The sequence below is a fragment of the Microcaecilia unicolor genome, chromosome 11, assembly GCF_901765095.1.
Source record: "Microcaecilia unicolor chromosome 11, aMicUni1.1, whole genome shotgun sequence".
NCBI classification, from domain to species: domain Eukaryota; kingdom Metazoa; phylum Chordata; class Amphibia; order Gymnophiona; family Siphonopidae; genus Microcaecilia; species Microcaecilia unicolor.
The window spans coordinates 126,281,727-126,308,265 of NC_044041.1; the positions used below are offsets into that span (position 1 = coordinate 126,281,727).

Here is a 26,539-nt window from a genome sequence, read left to right on the forward strand (position 1 = left end):
TCTTTTGATCCTTCTCCCTGGTGGCTGGAGAATCCAGAATTATCTCAACCTCCCTCCCTCCTCCCCAAACTCTTCTCTTTTCTCTCCATATCAGACCCTATTCTGCCCCCTTCCCCCCCCCCCTCAAATAAAAAATAAAACTCAAGCCACCCTATGTCCTGCACTATTGAAGGTCTTTTTGCCAATCAAAAAATGAATTACACAAACACACAGAGTTGACAAATTACTGTACTTTTATAATGTAAATTAAATATGAACGTAAATATGAAAATGTATGCAATAAACCACAAGCAATGCAGAATTTCAGAACTCTTGAATTCAAAATGTTTTCTGAGCTGCTGTAGGAAACAGGAAGGCTGTTCCTGTGACAAAGCTGTCTTATTTCCTTTTTCTTGTAGTGATGTCCTGTCTTTGTCTGTTTTGGTCTATATTTTCACTTAGCTTCACGCCATTTCTCTTTCCCAGCTCATCTCCCATGATACTATCTTCACATACTTATCTTTGCTAGAAGAGTAGTTTAATGGTTAGAGCAATGGTCTGAGAACTAGGGAAACCTGGTTCAAATCCCACTGCAGCTCCTTGCGAGTATGGGTAAGTTGCTTAACCCCTCCATTGCCTCTACAAACTTAGATCATAATCCTTCAGAGGAAAGGGAAATACGTACTGTACCTGAATGTAACTTAAGCTACTGATGAAAAGGTGTGAGCTAAATATATGTGTGTGTGTGTGTATATTTATATAAATAATTCCTTGCTTACTGTCTTTTGCAGGAAGCTGGAGTTGCCATCTGTGTTTGGATTTGCTGAAAGAGAAGGCTTCAATTTACCAGAACCAGACCTCCTGATTCAGGCGGGGGAGGGGGGGGGAACAGGCTCAGTGCTGGAGACTAGCAGAGACATTTTGGTAATCCTATCTATCCTCTTAACATAGGCTTCACTTGCCTCCCAGCATTGAGTTCTTAGGTTAGACTTTTTAGATTAAATAATGGCTTCACTTTTCTGTTACACGGTACAGCTTGACTGTCACCATTTTCCGAATTAACTGGGGTTGGCGAAGGTTGTTGGGGTATCATAACTTTAACTTACAGTTACAGTAGTTAGCAACTGGGGCCCCAGATTACATGAAAACATTTTCTAGGGCAGCTGGAAATTAATATGCTTTCTAACCTTTTGATGCTGGAGGTGGCCTCTGAACATAGAAAGATGCCTTCAGCCAACCCATTATCAATAGACTCTGAAGTTGATGCAGAAAGCCACATGGTAAAGCCATGTGCCGATGGCCGATTTCACAGCTTCTACCACAAAATTAATGAGATGTTCCATGGCGATGATGTAAATTCAATAATTATAGATCTCACAAGCCAATCGGGGAAAGCCTGTCTGGCCAGTGTGCACAAAGGTTCTGTGGTAAGGGCACCTTCACTGCGCACATGTCCGAACAACACTGTGCCAGCACACATCTGCGCATGAACTGGAGTGTTCTGCACATAAATATTAGCCTTGCAAAAATTTTTGTGAGGCAAATGATGTAGAGGAGAACATTCTGCTTTATTTGCAGATGTGTGTTGGCATTTCTGTTTTTGTTCGGACACACGCACAGAGCTGATACACCCATTCTTTCCTTTAACATTGCAACAAAAAGAAAAAGGAGGCATTCAAACCTGAAAAACTGGCATTAAATTGTGTCAGACACCTGTTATATTCTGCATGTGACCTGGCAATAATTTTCTCTTGCTGTGTGTGAATTAAAAACCCCTGTTTACTTCTGTGTATTGTGGAATAGCTAATGGCCTTATTGCCATTCATTTTAATATAGTGTGCGCCCATGTCTACTGCATCATGTGGTCAGTAATGTGCACACAGAATGCTTGTTAAGCATGTGCTTCTGCCCATGGTAGCTTTCTGCATCAGCCTCTCTGTGATATGACTTCAGTTTTTAGTGGGACAGCCAGATGACGGTTTGGTGAGAATGCCCCATAACGTGAAAGGGATGGCATATTCAAGCCATTTATAGTAAGTCGTAGCCTCCTGCAGTCTCAATAGTTCCTCAGTAGCAGACCACCTGAGGACATTTATCCTGGACTGTGTCTGTATCTGCTGGCCAGGTGCCCCTCACAGATCCAAGGAACTCTTGGAGGACCATGCCTGCGACAGCCAGAGATGGTGTGGGATTTTCTTTACTATTAAAAAGTGCATTTGCTGGGAATTCTTTGACAGTTGGAAAAGGTGCCTATTTTGTAAGTTACTTCTGCAAACCTACCTCTGCTTTTGAGCTGTTTGTAAATGTTCTGTCCCAGTTATTCCCCTTTTTTTTCCCTAGTGCTGCTGTCTTAAAATGGATCTTAATTAATTGTGTAGCTTTTGGTTTAGTCCTTTCTTTGTAATGTCTCACTGAGTTCTCCCTACTCACCGAAGGTTACATTGCTCTGACATCATCTCCCCATGCTTCCTCCAGCGCGGCTCATGGCCAGAGGAGGCATTGCTATGCCACAGGCACTAAGATTGTGCTGATGTGGGGCTCTGGCAAGGGAGTAGAGTCACCCACTTCCTGCCTGCCTATCCTCTAAACCAAAGTAAAACAGATGGAATAACTAGAACAGCAGTGGCTGCTGTAGCCCCAAGATGGCGCTCTTCTACTATATATATTGAGTTTTCCTGCATAACGGAAGACTGCTTTTGAAGAAAGTTGCATTTTATAGGTAAAAAGACATGGTCTCATTTTTTTATGACCTTGATGCCACATCATCTGTTTTTGCACTTGGTAATGTTGGTTTCCCAAGTCATCCTCAGTTCAACTCATTGCATGAATGAGAAGCAGTCAAGAGCCACCTGTGCTACTTCCATGTTGACTACTCATTATATTTTTGCCAGCGGAAGGGGCCAGCAGCAGTGCAAAGGGAGCAACTTGCCATGGCTGGGGTTAAAGTTCTGGTGAAGTCGGGTGTGTCCATGGCAGATCCGCATTGTCAGCCATTAGTATGGGGTATGGCTTGCAGTTTCCTTTGTGCCCTGGGCGAGGAGCAGGGTGCTATTCTATTTTGTAAAGTCACTGCATTATTACAGTAGTAAAATAAACATTTTTACACACACATGTCTCGGGGAGATTTGCTTGGGGCCTCTTTTCTTGGGTGTGGGAGGGGGAGGGGGAAGGGAAAGAGGGAAATTTTCGTTTAGAAGCTCCATTCCCCGCTTCACCAAAGATTGACTCATCAAGGATCTTCTCTCTCTCCTCAGCTATGTTCTAGCCATGAAATATAACTAGGGCTTCTATTAAGGTATTTTTGAATAAATTGTGGCGTGCACATTTTAGGTAATTTGAAGTTCAATGAGGGTACAAACTCTCTCTCTCTTTATTGGTGTTTTCACATGCTATTGCTGGATACTTTTTCTGGTGTAATTAAATATGCACATTTTTCACTAAGCATCAGTGCAGAAAAATGTACAAGAACTGAGGAGAAGGCTGCAAGACAAGCCATGGAAAGGGTGAGAGTACGAGGGCAAGTGGGATTTTTCTGGTGTTTATCAAATAAACATCAATTTTTATTTATTTATTTAACCTCAAATTAGAAGCCCAGGTTATAACCAGCTTTAGCAATTAGAGTTTGCCTAACAGCTTCTGAAGTCAGAGAGAAGGAACAAATGTATGAAGTGAGGCACTGGGAGATGAATTGATGTGCCTCATCTCTCACACAGTAGCCAAGCTGGGGATTAAAATGTCTTCTCTTCCTTGTGTTTGTGACTGGCAGTGGTCAGAGTTGAAGCATTCAAGCAAGTGTTTTTGCCCATCTGTCTTCTCGTGGAGCAATAGTAATGAGCTGCCAGCGGCATCTTGATTTTTATTTCCAGCTCATTGACACAAAAGAACCAACTGTATGCTGCCAAGACCCCCCCCCCCCCCCCCCCCAATGTCATCGTGTCTGAAAAGGGGAAATACTGCTTTTTATTTTCTAATTTTTAAAAATAAAACTGCCAACACTGCAGTGTTTGAGTTTTGGAATAAAGGAGGGGGAGCTAGGCTGAACCATGCATCAGCTAGAAAGCCAACAACAAAATTAACAGGCGGCTGGGGTTTTAGATCCAGCATATCAGTAGGAAGACTTTTTTGACAGTGCTTGGAAAGGGGGAGGGTAGATGGTTCACATTTCTTATCTGTGCCAGGTTTGTTTGAAACCACATCACTGTTAATAATCTGCCTAAGGAACTGATCTTTAACTCGCATCCTGAATCATTTCAGCATGTTCTAAAAGTTATATATCGTCCTTGCAGCCCTCCTCATGGTGTATGGTCCTGGGAGGTGGAAGGTGGCAGGAGCTTATTGTGCCAAGAGTCAGGTTCTTCTTTTACCCAAGTATATCCAAGGCTCATATCCTCTGCCATTCTTAAGAAAATCAGAAATACATACACTTGCATGCAATGGGGTAAAAGCAGGCTTGAATCAAACAGCCTTAACTATGTCACTTCCTTGGGTGCACACTTAGATGGCAAGATTTTGGGGGCCTTATCTCAGTTCTGTATGTCCCTGGTGCTTTATAAATATGTATTCATAATGTGCATCACCTTCCTGATGTGATTGAAGTAAAGCAGGTGCATGGCATACGTCAGATAGAAGTTGCTTATGTTTCAGACCTAATTTAGTATAAAACTCCCTCTGGAAGAACCCTAGTCAGAGCAGTTCCTCTACCTATTACCTGGCAAGCAAGACAGTAATTAACCAAAACATTTTGAAAAGCCATGACCTAATCTGACCTATGTGATGGGAGCCCTCCATGCTTAAAAAAAAAAAAAGATGAGAAGCATTTTGGTGTGGTATGTTCAACCTGTTACAGCTGCAATCTCTTCAGTATTTCATGATTTTATTATAGAAGATCTTTAAAAATTGTTTTGCTTTTGTGCATCCTTGGGAGTTAATTCTCATGTATTCAGAAGTCACAGTAGGTGATGTGTTTTATTTGACAGACATAAACATCTATTACAATGGTAATAGCCATATAATATTAAAAGGCAGAAACAGAAGGGAAACACATTTATACATCTGTGGTAGCTCTTACACCTTTCTGTAGAGCCAGAGCTTGGGTAGTGACCCCCCTCCGGAAGTGGTGGAGACAAAAACAGGTGATGGAATTCAAAAAGGCATGGGCGAACCACAGAGAGGATGGAGTCAAAGTAATAGAGTATTTCCACTAAAACTTAAAAGACTTAAACACTTCAAAATAGACTGGGGTAACCTGCACAGTGGTACGTGCAACCCTTGCCATTTTACCGAGCAGACTAGATGGGCCACACTGGTCTTTATCTAGCATCATTTACTATGTAATAGATAATAGAGGAGTGCAAAGAAGCTGGGCAACAGCAATTAAATAAGATAGGAAAAAAAAGAATTAAAAATCTTATATAAATTCAAATAAAAGGAATGATGGAAACGTGGAAAGAATGAAACTTGAAAGAGTCCTGAAAGAAGCTCTTCAGTATCGACATGAAAAAGAAAAAAAAGGTAGAGTTAGGGGAAGATGGAGTGACAACGGTGATCTGTAAGAAGCAGCAACAGGTCCTGTGCTGAACCTGGGGAGGAGGAACAGCCCAGCTTTACATCCAAATTATTCAGATGTGCTTGCTATAGATCACAGTGTTGTGTGCATCTTAATATTTTTAGTTTAATATTACCTTGTCAGCATGAAGGAAAACATAGGTTGACACTGACAGTCCAAAAGATATAACTGCCTAACATTGGGAGCTGATGTCTCCATTCCTTCAATCTCACTCAGCACCTAAATTTAAGTTCTTGAAAAGATGGGGTAAAACAGGGAGGTACTTCTCTATGCCTGCTCCTTGGCTTTCTTGTGATACCGCCTCCTTGTCTCTGAAGAAAGAGCAATGGTGTTAGGACAACCAGAGTAAACAGGCTTCCAGATTCCACTTTCTCAGGACCACAGAGTGGCCTTGCTCAAGCCTTGTGAAGCGTTTACACTCAGCTTATGTGCCAGCAGCATTAATCAGTCTTTTGCTAGGTTGGGGGTGTCATACATTGGTCCAAAAGAAATGTCAGATTTCACCCTAAACTGCTTTATTTGAATTGCTTCCCATAAACTAGAAAACTGCATGCTTCTCAGGAGGGGTGGGTTCATAACTTCCATGGGGGCTCAAGAATCTCAGAACCAATATACAGCAGTCTTTGCTATTTTCCTCACCTCTGTGAGTCATCAGCCTCCATCCTGTCTGCTTCTCATCAGGCATAAGCCCTTCCAAACCCGTGTCCTATCTTGCTTTCTTATCTGGCTGTCATCAGTAGAGATCCTCTTCATCCCTTCCTCCCTCTTCCCATCCCAGGTGTGTGTGCTCTCCTAAAGGAGTCTCCTTGCCTGGTGACTCATTAGACATCACTCCTCCCGGGTAACTTTAGGCTGCAGTAACTTGCACTGTAGAGGGCTTTAAAGCATAATAGTAGTTTGTTTTGTGCTTTATTTATATCATCTTAGTGTGGATAGATAAATAGCATTTACACCAGTGTGGGTCAGACTGTGCCTGGAAATCTTGGGGTCTCTTCCTTTTCCCAGGAGCCAGACCTCAAGTAAAGGTGCAGAGTGAGATGATATGAATGACTTATTGGCAGAGAAGGCCTCAGCTTGTATTATATACTGGACTTATCTGTGGGAAGAGCATATGTGTGGCTGAGGTCTGTACACAATTTTGTTTGTAAGCATCTGTCAAAGAGCTGTTTGAGAGATGGCACTTCACTTTATGTGAAAAAGTAAAGACTTTCTGGTGGTTAAGCAATCAAGAACATTCATCGCCAGCAGGACGATTAACATAAGATGCAACTAGTGGGCAAGGCCTGTATCTGCTCAGCTGAAAGCTGCATTCAGAAAAACAGTTTTCCTGCATGTTGCTACCTACTATTCTTTAAATAGTAGGAAGGTTACATATGTGCCCCCCCCCCCACCAGCATATACACTTATAAAAAGACTTATTTGTTCTTTCATTACATTCTTTTTAATCAAAAAGATTTTATACTGTAAATTGCATGAGGCCACTTGCTATTTACACTTCCTAAAGGGATTGATTTAGAAGGATCAGTTCTTGAAGGAGCAGGACGTGAAGGGCTCATTGATACAGAGGGGGACATAACACTTATCATAAATAAAAGTGTAACTTCACAAGCTGCATACATCTGTACCCCACGTTTGATGCACATAGATGTATGTTTCAAGGTAGGAGAGAAAACCCAGAGTACAGAGATGATGGAGGAGGGGTGAGTGCTACAGGAGACTTGCCCTTTCTTCAGACTAGAATCAGTTTGTGCATTGTTAAAGCTGGAATTAGCATAAGTAATGTGTAAACAGATCCTGTCCTTTATTTGGATTGGAATCGGAAGGTGTGGCTTTGTGGGGAGTGGTGATGATTTTTGCAACTGGACTTGGGATGTATAATGTTACAATAAGAGTGACTGTTCCTCTGAGTGTGAAGTTTCTTGTGAGATACAGTACAGTATGCATCATCACTTCCTTACAGTGGTGGAAGAATGGTTATATTCCATTCTTAAATTCTGCACCTGTATTCCTTAGCCCTCCTTGTATGCTGGTGACATCCATCACCTGAGAACCCTATGAATAGAGAGCAAATAATGAGTTCATGAGAATGACTGGTGCTTCTCTTGCTGGGTCTGCATGTGTGCTGATAAGCACAGGCACCACATGGCATGCACCCCCTTTCCAGGCATAGTCTTTCCAGCATTGGTATTGTCAACATCGATCCAGGTGGATGTTGGCATACTCATTTAGGGAGGAGTATCGAGGTAGGGGAGGGAAGCAAAAAATCAAAGCATTAGAGAAGGTCATATAGCAGCAGCAGAGCTGAAGAGAGAAACAACTGCAGGCATAAATACACAATAACATTTCTTTTAGTTTGTAATTTCAGGGGTTTATAGGTGATATCTCTCCCCATCACTCTGCCCCAAGCCAACACAATGAAGTCCAAATCCTTCTCTCTGGCAGTAGCAGTCACATTTGCCTTGCTCAGAAGCTTGCCCCATTGCTTCCTTGTCCATAACCTACGGAAGGGATGAAATGGAGATGCTGAGTACGATTTGTGCTAATGTATTGTTTATGCTATTATGTGCTATAATGAAACAGAAGAAAATGAAAGAAAACCAGAATGAAATAAAAAGAAACAAGATGGAAAAAAATAAGTGAACAATTTTCCTCAGCATATACACAGACCCTTTCTTGTCCCCTATATAGCAAATACAGTGGATATTCTTAGTTCAGGGTTGACCAACATGTGTTAATGGCTAAAGAAGCAAAACCTAGGCTGGGAAATAGAGCCATAGATTTAGGAAAGTGCCTAGGGAACATAAAGTTGCTATTTGCTAGAAACTGGTGATTTCCTTGTTTGAAGCAGAAAAGGTTTGTGTACCCTTTGTGTTTGAGTAAACGAGCACCAGGTCTTCTGCTCCCATGACTTTTACACAATTCTCAAATTTGTTCCTGTCACTGTCTTCTATATCTGTCCCAAATATGGTTACATTCCATTGCATTCCTGGCCTCCACAGTCTCTGTTCTTACGTAAATACAAGCCTTATCAACTTCCTTTTTGTTTCTTATAAATCCTATGCTTAATCCAGTGCCCAGGTCTCCTCCCATAAGCATTGGCAAAAGGTACCAACCTGGTTGTTCATGAGGTTGCAGTGAGGCTTTACTGAAATGTGGATCGCAGTTGAAAACCCCTAAACTCATTAGATTCTCCTGATATGTTGTTACTCATTTCAGCTATGGACATACCTGCCTTTCTTAAAGTAGAAGGCACATTAAATCTGGGCAAGTCTTTAAGTTAGTGTAGACTGTAGGTTCTGTTTGTGGGAGGGTGAAGAGGATCCCCTCAAAATGCCAAATTCAAAACTGCAAGTGGTAAGGTAATTGAAAATACAAACATGCTTTATAGACAACAGAATGGAGCACAGACAGCTGGAAGAAGACCTCTTCTATACATCAGAGTCTGTACACTTAGCCATAAGAGCTCTTTTATTGATAACAGGCTGTGTGTGAGGGAGTGCAGGAAATTCGAATAGTTCTTCTGTTGATCAGAAGCTGTAGGAAGGCGCATAGACATCTGAAGCATTATCTCAGGGACTGTGGAAGGGAGCAGGGGCAGCTGGGAATGTTCTATTAGACTGTGCAAAGGTTTGCAGCATATTGCTGAGATAACTGATATTCAGATATGCAATTAGCTTCTATTGCTGCTGGAGTGTGTGCAACTTTGGAGTGTGGGGTTAAAAAGATGAGGTGCTGATAGCTCACCATCCTACAATTTATCCTTGGCTTCACCTAACTTCAGTGTGATGGAGTTCTAAAGAACAAGATGGGATGTTTATGGCTCTTCCATTTCCGCTTGTCCCACTGGCAGACTAGAAGCATCTTGAAGGTAGTACGGAAGGACTTGTTGCAGAGTGCATAGCACATAGGGTTGACAGTGCTGTTGACGTAGCAGAGCCAGTAGCCCAGTTCCCAGAGGCGAGCTGGTACACAGTCCTTGCAGAAAGTGGACACCAACACCATGATGTTATAAGGTGTCCAGGTGAGGATAAAGGCCAGCAGGATGGCACTAAGTGTCTTGGCTGCCTTCTTCTCCTTGATCAACGATAAGCTCTTTCTTTTGGAAATCTGATTCTTGGTTGCGGCTGACTTGCCTTTTATAGCAGTGGAGTTCAGAGGTAGGGATTTGTGCTTTGGCAGTCTCTTGATTACTTTAGCAGAGTTCATGTCCATTGGTGCTTTGCCACTTCTGTTCTTTTCTGTATTACTGGAGTTAGCCATATCTCCCTGCACATGCTTGGGGGCATTCTCATTTAAGGCGCTGGTGGCTGTCATAGCTGGTGGTTGAACCACAGAGTTGATCATGGGCAATTTGATGACGACAGAACAGATGCTTTTCATCTCAAAGGCTTGGTCCTCTCCTTCTGATGAGGTCAAGGAGTCAGGCAATTCTCCTTCCTCTGTGTTACTCAGGCTCCCATTGCTATGGTCCAGGTAGGATTTCAGGGCTGGCGGGCCCTGTTTCCAGTTGGGGAAGCAGCAGGCCTTTTCCCTTTTCTGGAGGACCACCACAGTGTGTGTTTCTACTTGCTGGGATTGCTCTGAGCTGCTGCTGCTGCTCTTGGTGCTGCTTGGAGCTGGCTTAATGATGGTTTTTGTCTCTGACCCCTGCAGGCCTGCTAGCTCCCTGGCTCGGTTTTCTGTTTCCCTGTAAATCCTCCAGTAGAGGATAATCATGATTGTCACAGGCAGGTAGAAGGCAGCAATGGCTGTGCCAAAGGTGATGGTGGGCACTTCAAAAAACTGGATATAGCATTTCCCTGCACTGACTGTGCGCTCCCCCTCAATATATTGCCAGAACAATATGGCAGGGGCCCACACGATAAAAGAGATGGCCCAAGCTAGGCCAATCATAATGGCTGCCCTCTTGGGTGTCCTTTTTGCCCTATAGGTCAGAGGACGAGTAATTGAAAAATAACGGTCAAAACATATGATCAAGAGGTTCATGACTGAAGCATTGCTGGCCACGTAATCCAGAGCCAGCCAGAGATCACACAGTACACTGCCCAGCATCCAACGGCCCATGATGATGTAGGTGGTGTAGAGATTCATGGAAATTACGCCAATAATCAGGTCTGCGCAGGCCAGGCTGAGAAGGAAATAATTATTCACTGTCTTTAAGTCGCTGTTCAGCTTGAAAGCAAGCAACACTAGGAGGTTGCCTATAATGGTGACTAGTGATAAGATCCCAGTGGTGAGGACGATCAGGATAACCTCCCACACAGAGTGGTCCCCCAGGGGGTCCAAACTTAGTATTTCAGAGCTGTTGGGGGCCAGGGAGGGAGCAGTGCTGCTCATAGTGGGGCTCCAGGCACTCCTTGGGGTTGTTGTCTTATTGCAGCATAATGATTTGAAAGCCACAGGGGGCTCCAGCCAGATCAGGACCAGAAGGGGGTGGTGAATGGAGATTGATTCTTTCTAGCTTAGGGCAACATCACCTAGAATAAAACATGACAGAGAAAACTGGATTAGTCACTGGGGGTGTTAAAGCAATGATTATCCACAGTCGTTTGCTGTAATGTTAGCTACTAAAAGCATCCCAAAATTAATTTTAAAAATATATTGTGTTTCAAACAGCAATATGTAACCACTGAAAAAGATGAGGATCTACTTTGATTTTTTAAAACTATAATGTCATTGTCATAATTGTGTGTTTGGGGTGGGGTGATAGGAGGGTAGGAAAGTGTTTAGTGTGTGTCTGGGTTCTGGGAAGGGACATTGGTATATGTATTTATGGTACAGAAATGAGTGTTTGGGTGGGTGTTAGGTTGGAAAGGAGAGAGAGTGTGTGTGTGTGTGTGTGTGTGTATTTAGAGCATTGAGAGTGGGTGACAGGAGTGTGTGCGTGCTTGCGTTTGTTTGGGAACGTTAGAAAGATTTGAGCCTGCAAACAGGTGGGAAAATGTGGGATACAAATGCAACAAATAAATAAATAAATTCTCAGGGTGGAATGCACATTGAAGGTATATGCTATTTATTTGTAATTGGTCCGTTGATTTCTTACCCACTACCTTTTAATCTGTAGTATTTTCTTTCATGCAGTGGTGTCTGACAAAATCATTAAAAACAACAGATCAGGACACAAAAACAGATAGCACAGCACCTGTAGCAGTCAGAATGCAAGCACCAGGGCTCAGGATCTTTGGTTCAAAGTTCACTTTATTTAGTATACCGCAAATAATACAACTATCTAAGCAGTTTACATTAAAATTTAAGAAGAATAAGGGGAGAAGAGGGAAAACAAAACAATGGTAGGCTTAGGTTACATTAATCTATTAATAAAAGGTGAAAGGAATGAATTTAAAAGGAATCTAAATTAACAGTCATACTAAGACACAAAAGGAAGGGAGGGAGTGAAATGTAACAAGACAGTGGAAGTGATGCCATAATGGGATAAAATCAATTATCTAATGGTAATTTATAAGCTACAATGAAGTAATAATGCCTTAAATATTTTAAATGATAATTTGGAATGAAGATCCAGAGGCAGAGAGTTCCATAAAGTTGGTGCAACAACACTAAGCAGGAGGAATGGGCGGAATGTGAACATATTTGCAAGAAAGAAGGAACAACCAAAAGATGCTGATAAGCAGAATGGAGGGATCACAATGGAGTATAGGGAATAAGAAAACTAAAAAAAAAACAACAACAATGGAATTCCAGAATGTAAGATCTGGTAAGCAGGACTGGAACCTATAAAAAAATAGGAAGCCAGCGTTCTTTTATCAGAAGAGCAGAGGCACTATCATAAATTTTTGCACCTTAAATCAATTTAACTACTGTATTTTGGACCACTTGTAATCTACAAAGCTAATAATGGGTAGACTGCAAAGAAAGGAATTACAGTAGTCAAGAAGGGACATAATTAAAGAGTGAATCAGTAGTTGGGTGGCGGCTAAATCAAGAAGAGAGTGAGCTGCACATATTTGAGTGTATAAAATGATTTCTGTATCAGTGATGAGATAGGGGGAGTAAATGTAAGATAATTATCTAAGGTAATGCCAATGATTTTAATTGTGTCTTTAAGTGTGATGAGGACATTATGAGTCATTGGAAGGAAGAGAAGTGTGGCAGGGCCAAAGGAAGGAAAGGTTGGTTGACTTCCTTTTGCCCAGTCACTTAGAGAATGACACGGGGACAAAATTTGTCCCCATCCCCGTGGGTTCCGTCTCTGTCCCCACCCCATTCCCACCCCGACCCTGCAGGTTCTGTCTCCATCCTCACCCAATCCCCATGGGCTCTGTCCTTATCTGCAGAAGCCTCGAGCACTTATGATTTTATCTTTAAATCTTTTTATTAAAGTATAAAAAGGAACAATATGCTGTTTAACTGTTATTTATACATCACAAATAGAAAACAATAATAATGAGTAACTATAATAACCCCACCACCACCTTCTACCCTTCCAACCCCAACAATAGCTGACTTCTACAACCCAAAGAATCCTAATCCATCCTGTTAAAATGTCCAGGGGTACAAAATACAACCCGCTCTCTATGCCCTATCAGAGGAGAAATATACCCTTTAAAGCACTGTTACAATTTTTAAATCTGTAGATGAATAAGTCATCAACTATCTCAGGATTCAGTCTAGCTCTCCAGTCTTCCATAGTCCTTCCTGCAATAGAAGATGTCTTCTCAGAAGATATGATGGTAGCAGGAATGTACAGGATTCCCCCATGCAAATTTTGCCAGTTGTGGCCAGCATGTTTGCTTGTTTTTCCAAAAAATCAAAATATTGTCTGTATCACTCAAACATAAATAATGGTCCTCAAAGTAGAGAATGACACAGGGACAAAGTTTGTCCCCCGTCCCCACAGGATCTGTCCCTGTCCCCTCAGGCTCTGTCCCCATCCCATCCCTGTGGGCTCTGTCCCCGTCCCGATCCCCACAGTTAGCGCTGGTCCCTGTCCCCGTGTCATTCTCTAGTCTCATTTGCTTCCTCTCAAGCCAGTTAGCAAGGGTGTAGGCCTTCCACTGTTCCTGGATAGTCTTAACTAGGGACCTGCAGAAAAGCACAAAGACTTGGGGCAGATTCTCCCACCTGGAGAAAGATGCCACACAGCACATCTTCCCTGTGCTGCCAAATGTGCTGGCATCAGCTCAAGAACAAGCACCGACCGCTATCTCTGTGCTATACCTAAGTGCAAGAACATGGCTTTTAACCTGTAAATTCACTTGCCTGTGCCTCCAGAGAGTGGTTTCACCTTTCTCCTTTCACTCCTTATACCTTCAAAATCTAAATTAAATTCCAAAGGCATTGTCTGTTCTGCCTGAAGAGTACTTGAAAGTTACATTCTTAATTCATACTAAAGAAGGCAGATTTGCAAACATATTGCTTACAGGCGAAATTCAGGAACTTATGCATGAAAAATGCAAACACCCTGCCTTCCAGGAGAATTTTTCATGTGCCTGCGGGAACTCCTGAGTAACTTGTTAGTTTCAATGGAGAACACATTTCTAGGGGTGGAAAGAAGCCCACCCCTGCTCAACCTGCATCATAGACCTGCTCCACTGTGATCCAGAGGCCAGTAATCACAGAAGATGAATGTTTTCTGTGCTTCCTGAATGAGACACTGTGAGAGAAACGTTTGTGCTTTGGTTGTGATTACGAGGTGTTTAATCTGAGTTTAGGAACATCAGAAGCAAATGCCTGCATTGGCTAGACCTTCATCTTTTGCTGGGGCCTGCCCCAAACTCCACATAGCCTTCTCCCTCAGCAACAACCATGGCGAAGGAAAGGATTTCTGAAATGTCAGAACTGGTCCATTTGATAGAACTACTTTAAGAACACACCTGTAATAAGATCCAGAAAGCTAGAGAGGCCCAGCGCAAGAAAGTTTTAGCACTAACTCCGGTCCATTGATGTTAGCATCAGAATCATTGGTTCTGATGGGTGCTAGAGCTGTTTCTGACACTGGGAGTGCACTGGCATAATGGAAGTGAGAGACAGCCCTGGGACCAGTCAACATTGAACTCAACACTGAGGAGGCGTGTGGATTCCACATCCTTTTCATCGGCACCAAGGGATCCCAATACCAAGCACTGAGCAAAGGCAATGAATCATTGGTATCAGTCCCTAGAGCTCCAGGGCATTGGCCAGGAGGACCACTCCCCCTCTGTGCTTCTGGTGCCAACTCAGCAGTCTCCACATAGCCAGGACACCACTTCTGATTAGATACCAAAATATTTGCAAGGCTGTCTCTATTCTGACACTGGCCCAGCCATTACTGATGCCTGGTTGCTCTGAGCCATGCTCACAGAGGAGCTGGCAGAATTGCTGCAGCAGCAAAGTTCACAGGCATCGAGCATGGGCATAGCCACAGGTGGACCTGGGCCACATCCACCCAGCAGCAGTGTACCCTTGACAGTGCCAGTGTGGGAGGAAGCAGGCTGGGCTCCATGGCTATCTCTCTTTCTTCCTTAACATTAATCATTGTTCTCCTCACCAACTCCAGATTAGAGGCAGGCAGCATGTAGGAATCATTGCTGCGGACCCACCAACGAGAGGGGAGACATACTGTAGGGTGTGGAGGAACTGGAAGAGAGGGGATGTGTGTGAGGTGGGGGAGGGAAGGAGAGGTGCAGCATGGTGGGGGTGAGAGAGGGAGAATTGTACAAGGGGGTGGAGGGGAGGAAGGGAGAGATGCAGAAAAGAAGTAGAGAGGGGCCAGAAAAGCAGAAATCTTGTATATGGAGATGGAGAGATGCTGCATTGAGGCAGAGAGGGTCAATATAGGGAGAAATGTTGGACATAGGGGTGAAGGCGAGGGAGAGATGCTTGACATGACAGTGGAGGGGAGGTAGGGAGAGATGCTGCATGGGGGTGGGGGGAGAGATGTTGGACCTGGGGCACAAGGGAAAGAGAGAGAGATGATGGAGAGTGGAAGGGAGGCAGAAAAGTTGGACGTGGGGGAGGAAGGGAGACAATGCTGCATGGGAGGGAGGGGGAAGAGAGATGTTGAATCCGGGGTATAAGGGAGATGGAGAGAAGATGGACAGCGGGAAAGAGGGAGATATGTAGGACATAGGGTTGGATGAGAGGCAGGGAGAGATGCACAGGAGATGAAGAGGGGAGAGAGGGAGATGGATCTAGGAGCAGATGGGAGTGAGGGAAGAGACAGTGAGAAATGATGGACCATAGAGGTCTGGCAGGAGGGAAGAGAGAAGGGACAGGGAGATGTCAGGCTATGGGGGAGCGGAGGAAAGAAAGAAGGAGCAGATGCTGGGCTACAAGGGTGGAGGAAGGAAAATGTTGGGAATGGTGAAACCATGAGGAAGAAGCCAGGAGGGGGAGGATGATGGTAGCAAGGAAATGGATGAGAAGATAGTGATTTACAGAGGGTAGAAATAACATGGTAATGGGAAGTAAATTATAGATGAAAGGAAATGGAAGGCTGAGGAAGGAGTGAGATGGGGAATGGGAGAGCTAGTGGGTGAGAGAAGAAAATGGAAGTAGCTGAAAAGTAAACAGGAGGAGACAGGTGAGAAAGAGGGTTAAATTTGAGTTGACAGAGAGACAGAAAAGAAAAAAAGAGGAAAGAGCTAAAAAGGAACAATATGTTAAAGGTAGGTGTAGTAAGGGAATAGACAGCAGTGAAGAGAAAAGATAAATGGACAGCAGCCAATTGAAGGAGAATTATTAGATGACAGACAGGAAATTGGAACCAACATAATGGAAAAATAAAATGTCCAGACAGCAAAGGTAGAAAAAAGCATTTTATTTTGAATGTTTTAAATGGAATATGTTAGCTTTGGGAAATGAGCATAGCAGTAGAAAAGGAAATGCATTTCCGTTTTTATTTCTCCAGTGTTGTAGTACATGTTAAGTTTCACTTCTTGGAGTTCTCAATTCAATTTTTATCTAAATATTTTTACTTCTAATTTGTGATCCCTTGTTCTGTATTTGTTGAGGGTCTGTCGTGTGATAGTAATGGCGCGTGGGGAAATCATAGGGGAGGCAGGGAGGAGATAGGATTGGGGATGGTGCCCGCTTTTATTTTCTGACCTGGGCCATAACATGTCTAACACTGGCCCTGACCCTTGCTATATAGATTGTGAGGATCCCCAAGCATCACCAGCTGAGGACCTTCTCCGAAGGTTGCCAGAACGCTCTTCTACTATTTTCTGCAGTCAGCGACAGCATCCTTGAGTCACCAAAATTTTCTCTGCTTTGCCCTATCCCACACCTCAAAATATAAATACTTTAGTTAATGAGGATCCTCAAGCTCTGTCAGCTTAAGGCTTCCTCTGAAGATGGCCAGAACTCCCTTTTATCAAGCTTAGCAGGCAGCAACAATGTACCTAAGCCACCGATGCCAGATCCCATACATGCTTAGACCATAAAGAGGATTAAAAGACCAACCAGAGAAGTGGAATCAGATCAAGAAGATCTAATTAGACTGTGCTTATAGTAACAGACATTGGACTTCTTTAGAGTTATATACCGTATTTTTCGAACTATAAGACGCACTTTTTTCCCCCCAAATTTGGGAGGAAAACGGGGGGGGGGGGGGTGCGTCTTATAATCCGAAGGTAGAGATTTGGCCGGCTGGCTGGCCGGCTGGCAGGCCGCCCACCCTCCCAGTTCGGGATTGCCCTCCCCCCGGCCCTGTCACCACTTCTCCCTACTCACGCGATCTTCCCTGGTGGTCTAGTGACGTCGGGGCAGGAAAGAGCCCCCTCTTTCCTGCCCAGCGCGCTGCTCTCCATCCTCCTGTATGCAGCCTGACGGTCTCGGCGAGATTCAAAATGGCCGCCGAGACTTCAATTCTTGGCAGCCATTTTGAATCTCGCCGAGACCGTCAGGCAGCAATGCATACAGGAGGATGGAGAGCAGTGCGCTGGGCAGGAAAGTGGGGGCTCTTTCCTGCCCCGACGTCACTAGACCACCAGGGAAGATCGCGTGAGTAGGGAGAAGTGGTGACAGGGCCGGGGGGAGGGCAATCCCAAACTCGGAGGGAGGGATTCGGACAAGACGCACCGGAGCACCTAGGTTTTACAGGAGGGAAAAAGCAAATTTTTTTTTTCCTATTTCCCTCCTCTAAAACCTAGGTTCGTCTTATGGTCCGGTGCATCTTATGGTCCGAAAAATACGGTAAGTTCTGATACTCAATTGGTTACTAAGTAAATATGATGAAAGAAATTCATGATAACATGTAACAAGCAATAATGTAATAGAAAATGGTCAAAGGGGAATTCGTTGTTAGCAGGTGAATGAATGCAAGTATAAGTGGCAGTATGTAAGATAAGGAGGTAATGAAGTACTATCAGTTTGTAAAGATACATATGCAAAAAGATTAATAAAAGTTAGCGACTTATAAAAATACTAGTAAAAAAGCCCCGTTTCTGATGCAAATGAAACGGGGGCTAGCAAGGTTTTCTTCAGAGTGTGTGTCCCTGCCCTCTCCCCCTCCCCCCTCTGATTCCAGTCCTTCAGTGTTAAGTTTCCTGCTGTTCTATGTTTTTGTTACAGAGAGAGTGAGGGCATCTCTCTCCCCTCCCCCCTCTGAGTCCTTCACTGTGTGAGATTTCGTGCTGTGCTGTTTTCCTTCACTCATGGGGAAACAGGATATCTCTGGCGCTTCACACTTCCGGCTGGAGGCTTCATAGAACGTTGGTCTTGCCTTTTATATATATAGATGTTTGTAAAACTGTTACTGGATTTAAGATTGTAAAGGTCTAATCAGTTAAAAGACTAGCAGGCTCATTTTTGAAAGAGAAGGACGCCCATCTTTCAACACAAATCGGAAGATGGGCATCCTTCTCACAGGGTCGCCCAAATCAGTATAATCGAAAGCCAATTTTGGGCGCCCCCAACTGCTTTCCGTCGCAGGGATGACCAAAGTACATGGGGGCATGTCAGAGGCGTAGTGAAGGCAGGGCTTGGGCGTGCCTAACACATGGACGTCCTCAACCCATAATGGAAAAAAAAGGGTGTACCTGACGAGCACTTGGACGACTTTACCTGGTCCTGTTTTTCTTACGACCAAGGCACAAAAAAGTGCCCGAACTGACCAGATGACCACCGGAGAGAATCGGGGATGATCTCCCCTTACTCCCCCAGTGGTAACTAACCCCCTCCCACCCTCAAAAAATATCTTTAAAAATCTTTTGTGCCAGCTTCAAATGTCATACTCAGGTCCATCACAGCAGTATGCAGGTCCCTGGAACAGTTTGTGGGTGCAGTGCACTTCAGGCAGGCGGACCCAGGCCCATCCCCCCCTACCTATTACACTTGTGGTGGTAAATGTGAGCCCTCCAAAACCCACCAGAAACCCACTGTACCCACATCTAGGTGCCCCCTTTCACCCGTAACGGCTTTGGTAGTGGTATACAGTTGTGGGTAGTGGGTTTTAGGGGGGGTTTGGGGGGCTGGCTCCGTAAATGGGTGGAGCCAACCATATTTTCAAAAAAGATGGCCGGCCATCTTTTTTTTCGATAATACGGTTGGGGCCGGCCAAATCTCGACATAAATGTTGAGATCGCCAGGTTTGAGATGGCCAGCTTCAGTTTTCGCCCATAATGGAAATCGAAGCCGGCCATCTCAGACCTGGCCAAATCCAAGCCACCTGGTCGTGGGAGGGGCCAGTCTTTGTAGTGCACTGGTCCCCCTGACATGCCAGGACACCAACTGGGCACCCTAGGGGGCAATGCAGTGGACTTCAAAAATAGCTCCCAGGTGCATAGCTCCCTTACCTTGGGCGCTGAGCCCCCCAAATCCCCCCAAAACCCACTCCCCACAACTGTACACCACTACCATAGTCCTAAGGGGTGAAGGGGGCACCTAGATGTGGGTACAGTGGGTTTGGGGGGGGGGGGTTGGAGAGCTCAATATTTACCACCACAAGTGTAACAGGTAGGGGGGGATGGGCCTGGGTGGGACAGGGTTGGTGACCACTGGGGGAGTAAGGAGAGATCATCCCCGATTCCCTCCGGTGGCCATTTGGTCAGTCGGGGCTCCTTTTTAAGCTTGGTCGTGAAAAAAAAGGGACCAAGTAAAGCCGGCGAAATGCTCGTCAAGGCCAGCTTTCTTTTTTCTATTATCGGGCGAAGCCGGCTATCTTGTGAGCACGCTCCCGTCCCGCCTTCACTACCCTACCAACACGCCCCCTTGAAGTTTGGCCAGCTCCGCGGCGGAAAGCAGTTGGCGCTGGCCCAAATCGGCTTTCGATTATACCGATTTGGCTGACTTCAGGAGATCGCCGGCCATCTCCCAATTTGTGTTGGAAGATGGCGGCGATCTCCTTCGAAAATAAGCTGGATTGTGTCGCAAGTGTCTAGGTATTTTTATGTTGGGTCGGTAGGTATGCTCTTCTGAACAGGTCTGTCTTTAGTGCTTTACGAGAATTTAGGTGGTCAAGCGTAGTTTTTTAATCAGTAATTCAGAAGTACATAACTACAAAAGTACTGCCCTACTGGGACAGACCAAAGATCCATCAAGCCACCTAGAAATAAGCAGTGGATTTTCTCCAAGTCCATTTTAATAATGGTCTATGGAATTTTTCTTTAGGAAGCCATCTAAACCTTTTTTAAACCCCACTAAGCTAACTACTTTTACTATGTTCTTTGGCAACGAATTCCAGAGTTTAATTACACGTTGAGTGAAGAAAAAATTTCTCAAATTCGTTTTAAATTTACTTCTTTGTAGCTTAATTGAACAACCCCTAGTCCTTGTGTTTTTGGAAAGAGTAAACAAGCGATTCACGTCTACCCATTCCACTCTACTCATTATTTTATAGACCTCTATCATATCTCCCCTCAGCTGTCTTTTCTCCAAGCTGAAGAGCCCTAGCCACTTTAGCCTTTCCTCATAGGGAAGTCATCCCATCCCCTTTACCATTTTCATCACCCTTCTCTATACCTTTTCTAATACCAATATATCTTCTTTAAGATGCAGTGACCAGCATTGAACACAGTATTCGAGGTGCGGTCGCACCATGGAGCGATACAAAGGCTTTATAATGTTCTCATTTTTTTCCCATTCCTTTCCTAATAATACCTAATATTATATTTGCTTTCTTAGCCGCTGCCACACACTGAGCAGAGGGTTTCAACATATCATCAACAACGGCACGTAGATCCCTTTCCTGGTCGGTGACTCCTAATGTGGAACTTTGCATTGCATAGCTATAATCTGGGTTCCTCTTTCCCACATGCATCACTTTGCACTTGCTCACATTAAACATCATCTGCCATTTAGATGCCCAGTCTCCCAGTCTTGTAAGGTCCTCTTGTAATTTTTTACTATCCTCTTGTGATTTAACAACTTTGAATAACTTTGTGTCATCAGCAAATTTAATTATCTCACTAGTTACTCCCATCTCTAGATCATTTGTAAATATGTTAAAAAGCAGCGGTTCCACCTTAGACCCCTGGGGAACCCCATTATCTACCCTTCTCCATTGATAATACTGACCATTTAACCAGTGGCGTAGCCATAGGTGGGCCTAGGTGGGCCAGGGCCCGCCCACTTAGGGCTCAGGCCCACCCAACAGTAGCACACATTTAGCGGTAGCTGGTGGGGATCCAAAGCTCCGTCAGCTGAAGACTTCCGCCTAATGGTAACAAAAACCCTACTCTCAATGGTACCAGAACCTGCGAATGCTCAGTTTTCAGTGCATGCCTTCTGCAGACTGTCAAGGTGGAAAGAAGTGTTTTCCTGCCAGCTTAGATATTTTTTTGGTGGTGGTGGTGGTGTAGAGAACACTTGGTGCCCACCCACTTCTTGCCTAGGCCCACCCAAAATCTGTTATCTGGCTACGCCCCTGCATTTAACCCTACTCTGTTTTGTATCTTTTAACCAGTTTTTAATCCACAATAGGACACTACCTCCTATCCTACGACTCTTCAATTTCCTCTGGAGTCTTTCATGAGGTACTTTGTCAAACGCCTTTTGAAAATCCAGATACATAATATCAACCAGCTTACCTTTATCCACATGTTTGTTCACCCCTTCAAAAAATATAATAGATTGGTGAGGCAAGATTTCCCTTCACTAAATCCATGTTGGCTTTGTCTCATTAATCCATGTTTTTGAATATGCTCTGTATATTTTGTTCTTTATAATAGTCTCTACCATTTTGCCAGGCACTGATGTCAGGCTCACCAGTCAATAATTTCCCGGATCTCCTCTGGAACCTTTTTTTAAAAAATTGGCGTTACGTTTACCACCCTCCAATCTTCTGGTACCATGCTATATTTTAAAGATAAATTACATATTACTAACAAGAACTCTGGAAGTCAATTTTTAAATTCTATCAGTACTCAGGGATGAATACCATCCAGTCCAGGAGATTTGCTACTCTTCAATTTGTCAAATTGCACCATTACATCCTCCAGGTTTATAGAAATGTCATTCAATTTCTCCAACTCGTCAGCTTGTAATACCATTTCTCGCACCGGTATCTCTCCCAAATCTTCCTCGGTGAAGACCGAAGCAAAGAATTAATTTAATCTCTCCACTATGGCTTTGTCTTCCCTAATGGCCCCTTTTAACCCTCGGTCATCTAGCGGTCCAACCGATTTTTTTGCCGGCTTCTTGCTTTTAATATACCTAAAAAAAAATTTTACTGTGTGTTTTTGCATCCAACACAATTTTTTTTCAATGTTCCTCTTTGCTTTCCTTATCAGCGCTTTGCATTTGACTTGACATTCCCTATGCTGTTTCTTATTATTTTCAGTCAGTTCATGCTTCCATTTTCTGAAGGATTTTCTTTTAGCTCTAATAGCTTCCTTCATCTCACTTTTTAACCATGCCTGCTGTTGTTTGGTCTTCCTTCCTCCTTCCTTAATACACGGAATATATTTGGACTGGGCTTCCAGGATGGTATTTTTGAACAGCATTCACGCCTGATGTAAAATTTTGACCTTCACAGCTGCTCCTCTAAATTTAATTTTCACCGTTCTTCTCATTGTGTGCACAAATTTGGTGACTTTTACAGAATTAGGAGGAAAATGTCTTGCCATTGGCTCAGCATTGCTACCCAGATTGGAAGTTCAGGTATTTCCCTGTCTAGATGATTGGCTGATCAAGAGCATAACCATGGAAGATGCCCAGGAATCAATGCAAACAACTATTTGGGTACTGGAGCTACTAGAGTTCATCATCAGCTACCTCAAGTCCTACAGCAATTAGAATATTGTGAAAAATAAATAGGGATTTCCACAAGTGAGAAACAATGTCCTGCTTGTCCTGGAAGAAAACAAGGTTACTCACATGTAGCAGGACATTTACTCACACATACTCTCCCACCTCCCTAGGAGTTGCATTCTTTTAGCTATATTATAGTACTGATGTGCCCGCGCTCGCGAGTCAGGTGGGAAGGCACCTACACACGTACAGTGGGACACTGCCAAAAGCCTCTTCAAGAGATATTATGATGAGCAGCGTCTGCACCGGGGATCCATCTGATGACATCACCCAGATGTGAGAATACATGTCCTGCTGTCCTCAGAGAACATCTGCTACAGGTGAGTAACTTCACTTTATAAGCACACTCCCCTTATAAAAACATCTTTGCATAGCCCATGGCATGGTGTCCCTTCATATGCACCAGAGTTTCAGGACAGGGCAAATGATTGCTTATCTTTCGCTCTGCAATTCACAGTGTACTCCAGGACTAAGCCCCAGCAGCCAAATTGTCGCCTAGGGGTGGCCAGGAAGGGAGGTTGCCATGTCTGCCTCTGCTAGGCTTTGACTTGGCTGTGGTGGATGTTCATTTTGCACGTGAAACCTATTTATGAGCTTCGTGGTTTTGATACGGTGTTTGCTGAGCTCTGCTCTATTTGTGTTCAGTAATCCTTCTGATGGGATCCCTGACTGCTATACTTGGGACAGTTGCTGGGAAGCATCGGCTGAATGCTCCACACTTGATAACCAGCTGGTTCCATTTGTTTGAAGAAAGGCAGATCTGGGCTTGGTTTTATTCCACCCCACCTCTGCATGCACACATTTGTTCTGGTTTCCTGCATGTATGACTATTAAATCCAAGACTATCTCTCAGTCTTGCTTGCAAACTTGGAACCAGCTGACCCCACCACAAGGTTGCCACCTCAGCACCTGGTCAAACAGGCTGATGCAACCCTGGTTTTACCCCACTGCATGCATGCATATATTCTAATTTTCCTGTTCATATCCCTAAAAAAGCAAAAGAGAATTAAAAAACCATATATGCAGTGGGGCAAACCAGTACAGGATCAGCCTGTCCAGTGGAGTTAGACCGACCTGAGAACCTTAGAGTTTGTGCATCAATGATCTAATGATGGATACTTGTTCAAAGGGGAAGGGGGTGCTGCAGAGGAAGAACGGTAAGAGGTTTAGTTTTTTTTTTTAGTTTGTTTGTTCCTTGTATGTTTCTTGACTGTGGAGGTCATTTTATAAGGGCGTTTCTCAACCCAGTCCTTGGGCACAGCTGGCCAGTATGGTTTTTAGGATATCTGCATGAGAGAGATTTGCATGCCTCCTTGGTGTTCAAATATATGTTATGCATATTCATTGTGGATATCCTTAAAACCTGATGGCACGGTGTGCCTTCAAGGACTGGGTTGTGAAGCACTGGTTTAGATGACATTTAAAATGCTAGTTTAAAGGGATTAATATCAATTTTTGAAAAACTGCTACTTATTTATTTGGATTTTGCTCACACCTTTTTTCAATAGTAGCTCAAGGTGAGTTACATTCAGGTACACTGGATATGTCTCTGTCCCAGGAGGGCTCACAGTCTAAGTTTGTACCTGAGACAATGGAGGGTTAGATGACTTGCCCAAGATCACAAGGCGCAGCAGTGGGACTTGAACTGGTCACCTCTGGATGTCAAGACCAGTGCTCTAACCACTAGGCCACTTCTCCACTACTTAAGAGGCCCTATTACTAAGCTGCACTAAAAGGTGGCCTGTGCTATTACTAGTGTGTGGGTTTCCCGCCCACTGAGACCTCCTTTTAATGTGGGGGGTAAAATGGCTGATTTTTTTATATTGGCAATGATAGCCACAAGCTAATTTTTCCATTAACGAGTGAGCCCTTAACTATACCTATTTTCTAGATGGTAAGGGCTCAAGTGCTAATCACGCTGTAATGGGTTAGCATGTGGCAGTGCTAAACACGCCCACTCTCTGCCCCCATACAAGCCCCCAGCACTAAAAAATACAAATAATTTTTTTTTAGTCTTTGGGAAGCACACATACATACCAAAACTACCGTGGGGCATTTTAAAGATTCGGTAAGCATATATTAGTGCTTACCACAGCTTAGTAAAAGGGCCCCTAAATTTGTATATTCACAGCATGTTATGGGTGTACTTGAGATTCCATGTCTGTTATAGCAGAACTCAGTTTGGCATTCACCTACCGTTCATCGATTCAAAGTTACTTTTTCTGGACTGCATCATTTACATTCTCCGAGGACAAGCAGGCTGCTTGTTCTCACTGATGGGTTGACGTCCTCGGCAGCCCCCTCCATCGGAAAGTTTACTAGCAAAGGCCTTTGCTAGTCCTCGCGCGCCCATGCGCACCACGCATGCGCGGCCGTCTTCCCGCCCGAAACCGGCTCGAGCCGGCCAGTCTTCTTTCGTCCGCACTCGGTACGGTCGTGTTACGCCGTTCGTGCCCCAGAGAGTCGACCTCGCGCGTCCTTTTCGACGTGTTTTTGTCCTTTTTTTCCTTGAAAAAGTTCGGGAAGCGCTCCGGTAGTGTTCCGGAAAACCCTTTCGGGTTTTCTGCCCTTCCCGTATTTCTCAGTTTTTGCCCCGTAAGTTTTCTTTCGTTGTCGGGGTAGGCCTCTTTTGGCCTCGGTCGAGATTTTTCTCCCTCTAAATTTTGGTGCTTCAATTTTCGCCATTTTGGCTTTTGATTTCGCCGACGTGATTTTTCCGCCCATGACATCGAAGCCTTCCAGCGGCTTCAAGAAGTGCACCCAGTGCGCCCGGGTAATCTCGCTCACTGATAGGCACTCTGCGTGTCTTCAGTGTCTAGGGGCCCAGCACCGCCCTCAGAACTGCAGTCTGTGTTCCCTGTTACAAAGGCGGACTCAGGTAGCGAGATTAGCCCAGTGGAACGTTTTGTTCTCGGGCTCTTCGTCGGCATCGGCACCGGAGGCATCGAGTGCATCGACGTCGTCAGCGTCCGGACCATCTTCCTTGGCTGCCGCTCCATCGACTGCATCGAGGCATCGGACCTCTGCATCGGCGCCGAGGCATCGGGCGACTGTATCGACGTCGGTGGTACCGAGACTTCGTCTGCTGATGTCGTCGGACGGAGGTGCATCGTCAGGAGTGCAGGTGAGGGCTGTCCATTCCCCTGCTGGTGGCGGTGAGCCTTCGGGTGGGTCTCCTCCTACCCTGAGGGCTCCTGCGGTACAGCCCCCCCGGGATCGACCCTCTTCGGTCTCGGCCCCGAGGAAGCGACGGATGGATTCTACGTCCTCCTCGTCGGTGCCGGGGAGCTCCGGTGACATGCTTCGGAAGAAGTCGAAGAAGCATCGACACCGGTCTCCTCCCCATGTCGGCACCGAGAGCTCTGGGTCGCCGAGGGATTCGGCACCCAGCAGACATCGGCACCGAGAGGACCGCTCACCCTCTGTTCAGGAGGTGTCGATGCGCTCCACTCTGGACAGCCCGGAACAGCCTCCTCGCCCGGAACAGGTTCTGACGTCGACGCCTGCATCGGCCTCTCAGCCTTTCTCTGCAGCCGCTCTAAACGAGAGCCTCCGGGCCGTTCTCCCAGAGATTCTGGGAGAGCTGTTGCGCCCTACCCCTCCGGTACCGGCGGTGCTTGCGCCTCCGGTACTGTCGAGCGTGGCGCCGGCTGGCCCATCGCCCAGGTTGAGGTCCCCGACGTCGGTACCGCGTGCGGTGCCGACCGCGGCCACCTCCCAGGAAGGCTCCCCGACTACGTCGGTGGAGGGAGCTTCGCCGATGCGGGCGAGGGAGTCTACCTCTCATCGCCCCCACCGTGGACG

At 44.9% G+C, this 26,539-nt stretch overlaps 2 protein-coding genes across 8 annotated transcripts in view; one reads left to right on the plus strand and one right to left on the minus strand.

Moving 5' to 3' along the window:
• DPF2 (double PHD fingers 2) overlaps nt 1–3,090 on the plus strand; it is a 183,906-nt gene extending 180,816 nt beyond the window's left edge. For all 4 annotated transcript variants that reach the window (XM_030217954.1, XM_030217955.1, XM_030217956.1 and 1 more), the window contains one exon: nt 771–3,090. In XM_030217954.1, coding sequence (XP_030073814.1) covers nt 771–844 — 74 coding nt within the window. In that variant the 3' untranslated portion in view covers nt 845–3,090. The remainder of the gene's footprint in view (nt 1–770) is intronic.
• Nucleotides 3,091–4,945: 1,855 nt separating this feature from the next.
• The window catches only part of CHRM1 (cholinergic receptor muscarinic 1), a 290,095-nt gene continuing 268,501 nt past the window's right edge, over nt 4,946–26,539 (minus strand). For 2 of the 4 annotated variants that reach the window (XM_030218913.1, XM_030218914.1), the window contains exon 2: nt 4,946–11,022. In XM_030218913.1, coding sequence (XP_030074773.1) covers nt 9,323–10,882 — 1,560 coding nt within the window. In that variant the 5' untranslated portion in view covers nt 10,883–11,022 and the 3' untranslated portion in view covers nt 4,946–9,322. The remainder of the gene's footprint in view (nt 11,023–26,539) is intronic. The other 2 variants (XR_003943806.1, XM_030218916.1) reach the window with 2 other exon arrangements.